We start from the raw sequence: 2,328 nt of genomic DNA on the forward strand, positions 1-2,328 counted from the left end.
TTGCTACAATTACTGCGAATTTAGGCTCTTAATTGCCCGTGTTTTCATTTATTGTTTAATTTTCTTTTTCTCTCTCTGCAATATCTGTAATTGGTATCTAGTATATATTCTATAATATCCAATATTTATTTATTTTAAAAAAGAACGATTCCATACAAAAACCAAATCTATCTATAGACTATAATATTCCATAATAGCTCAAATACTCCGATCAATTTGAAGTTAGAGCGGCATTGATAGTCAGTAAATCTTATATTACACAGTTATAAGTCAATTACAGAGTCGCATTAGCATATTTTAAGACATTACTTAAGACAATTTTAAGAACAGACTATGAATGCCGATCCTAGTCTTTTCATAACAACAACCTTTCCAAATTCTACGTAAATTTAAATGGTTCGAGCTTTAAAATCTCTGCTCTTTTTCTCTCTTTCACTCCCTCTCTTTTAAATGACACACATTACACATGTCACATATGCAGCCATATGAACACTGTGAACAGACCTTCATTATCGATACTCGACGTCTCGACGTCGACTTTTCGGTATCGGAATAATCGAGTTGCAGCAGAGCGGAGTATCGATAAGCCGTCGTCCAGCAGCTCCGGCAAGCTCGAACTGGCTCGAACTTCGAAGCTTCGGGGCATCATGCCATGTTCTCGCGCGTCGTCGCACGTGTAAGTGTGCGCTGTCGCCTTGTGAGTCAGCAAAAAGAGAAGGGAGTTGGCGATAATCTGTTGTCGCGGCTGTTACGAGCGAGTACCATCGGAAACGGTGGGATTCAGGGCGCGCGTTACTGCGGGAAAACGTCTCAGGTTGCCGTCAGCGAGCCGTGCGTAGCGATGGGCGACGAGAAGCCGTTTCGCCGTCTGCCGTTGTGCGTGCGTCCCTATCATTACGATATCTCGTTGACGCCGCATATCACCACCTTCACCTTCAACGGCACGGAGAAAGTGCATCTCAATGTGAGTTCTGTCACCCGTCGCCATTCCTCTCTCGCTGCCTTCCACTCTCCGTCCTTCCTTTCAGTGAAAAATAGAGTCGAATGAGAGATGGAGAACAAAGCGGCCGCTAACCATATGGGAAACATAACCAAGAAACGCCCCGCCCCCCACTAATCCCTTCCCCGCCGCCGGTTTCTGTTTAAATAGCATTTAGATTCGAATCTGATTGGCAAACATCAAGGCGGACCGCCTTATCTTCTAATTGCCGGCAATCGCGATTTTAATCCCTCGATTTGCTTGTTAATTTCACAGTGACGCGAATTCTAATTGCACTTGCGAATGTTATCTATTATTTTTCTCTCGTTAATCATATTTTATGCTTATCTTTGCGACATACATGACGATTGCGAAAATTCTTATTCGTTTTTTTTCTTTTTTTTTTTGGATTACAGGTGGAAACTCCTACGGATACCATTGTATTGAATTGTTTGGAAATCAATATAAAACGCGCGAGTTTTTATGGAAATGATGGCAAGACCATTGTGCCCGAGAAAATTGTATTATCAGGATTGGAGGAGACAGCCACGTTGGTGTTTCCTGAAGCTCTGCCATCTGGTAAAAGCGGATACCTGAATATAGAATTTGTGGGAGAGATCAATGATAAGATGAAAGGCTTTTATAGAAGCAAATATAGTGGGTAAGAATACAACTGACAACTTTGAATATATAAAAAAAAAATTACCAAACTAATCTCTGTCCAGCTGTTTGATTAGAAAAAGAACCTTTTTAACAATATATTTCAATTTCTGTTTGTTAATTTTAGCTCCTGAAAATTATATAACGTATGGAATAAATGAAGACAGAGTGTTTAAACTATGTATTTATATGTATCTTTCAAAGGCAAGATGGTCAATGCGCTGTAACCTATTTGTGTCCTACATCAGCACGGAAGTTTTTTCCATGTTGGGACGAACCATCTTTTAAAGCAACCTTTGATATACATCTCACAATTCCATCTCGGCCATATCTTGTTGGGTTATCGAACATGGTGAGCATCCTTGATATAACGTAGAATTTTTTATGATTTCAGGGAGGATGGTACCGTTGAATACGCGGCGGTTACCCAGTTTGAGCCGACAGATGCTAGACGTTGCTTCCCATGTTGGGACGAGCCAGCGCTGAAAGCAACATTTGACATTACGTTAAAAGTACCAATCGGTCTTACAGCACTTTCCAATATGGTAAGCAACGCCAGGCATCTGCAATATTATTTGCTTCTCTTTTTCTTTTGCTTCCTATCTTGTAATTTATATTTAAAGTAGATGTATAATATGTACTTTTTTTTTGTATTTCTATTTGACATTATCTGATACTTAAAATTAATG

General features: G+C 39.8%; 1 protein-coding gene and 1 long non-coding RNA gene across 3 annotated transcripts in view; one reads left to right on the forward strand and one right to left on the reverse strand.

Annotated features, from left to right (window-relative positions):
- The window catches only part of LOC108745573, a 14,032-nt gene that overhangs the window by 1,296 nt on the left and 10,408 nt on the right, over window positions 1-2,328 (reverse strand). The gene's annotated exons all lie outside the window — the stretch shown is intronic.
- Window positions 620-2,328, forward strand: part of LOC108745571 (puromycin-sensitive aminopeptidase) — a 4,771-nt gene continuing 3,062 nt past the window's right edge. The window contains exons 1-3 of one of the 2 annotated variants that reach the window (XM_018481796.1): window positions 620-964; window positions 1,396-1,640; window positions 1,844-1,991. In XM_018481796.1, coding sequence (XP_018337298.1) covers window positions 653-964; window positions 1,396-1,640; window positions 1,844-1,991 — 705 coding nt within the window. In that variant the 5' untranslated portion in view covers window positions 620-652. Of the gene's footprint in view, window positions 965-1,395; window positions 1,641-1,843; window positions 1,992-2,033; window positions 2,185-2,328 lie in introns of both variants that reach the window. The other variant, XM_018481795.1, reaches the window with a different exon arrangement.

The sequence above is a fragment of the Trachymyrmex septentrionalis genome, unplaced genomic scaffold, assembly GCF_001594115.1.
Source record: "Trachymyrmex septentrionalis isolate Tsep2-gDNA-1 unplaced genomic scaffold, Tsep1.0 scaffold14, whole genome shotgun sequence".
In the NCBI taxonomy this organism is placed as follows: domain Eukaryota; kingdom Metazoa; phylum Arthropoda; class Insecta; order Hymenoptera; family Formicidae; genus Trachymyrmex; species Trachymyrmex septentrionalis.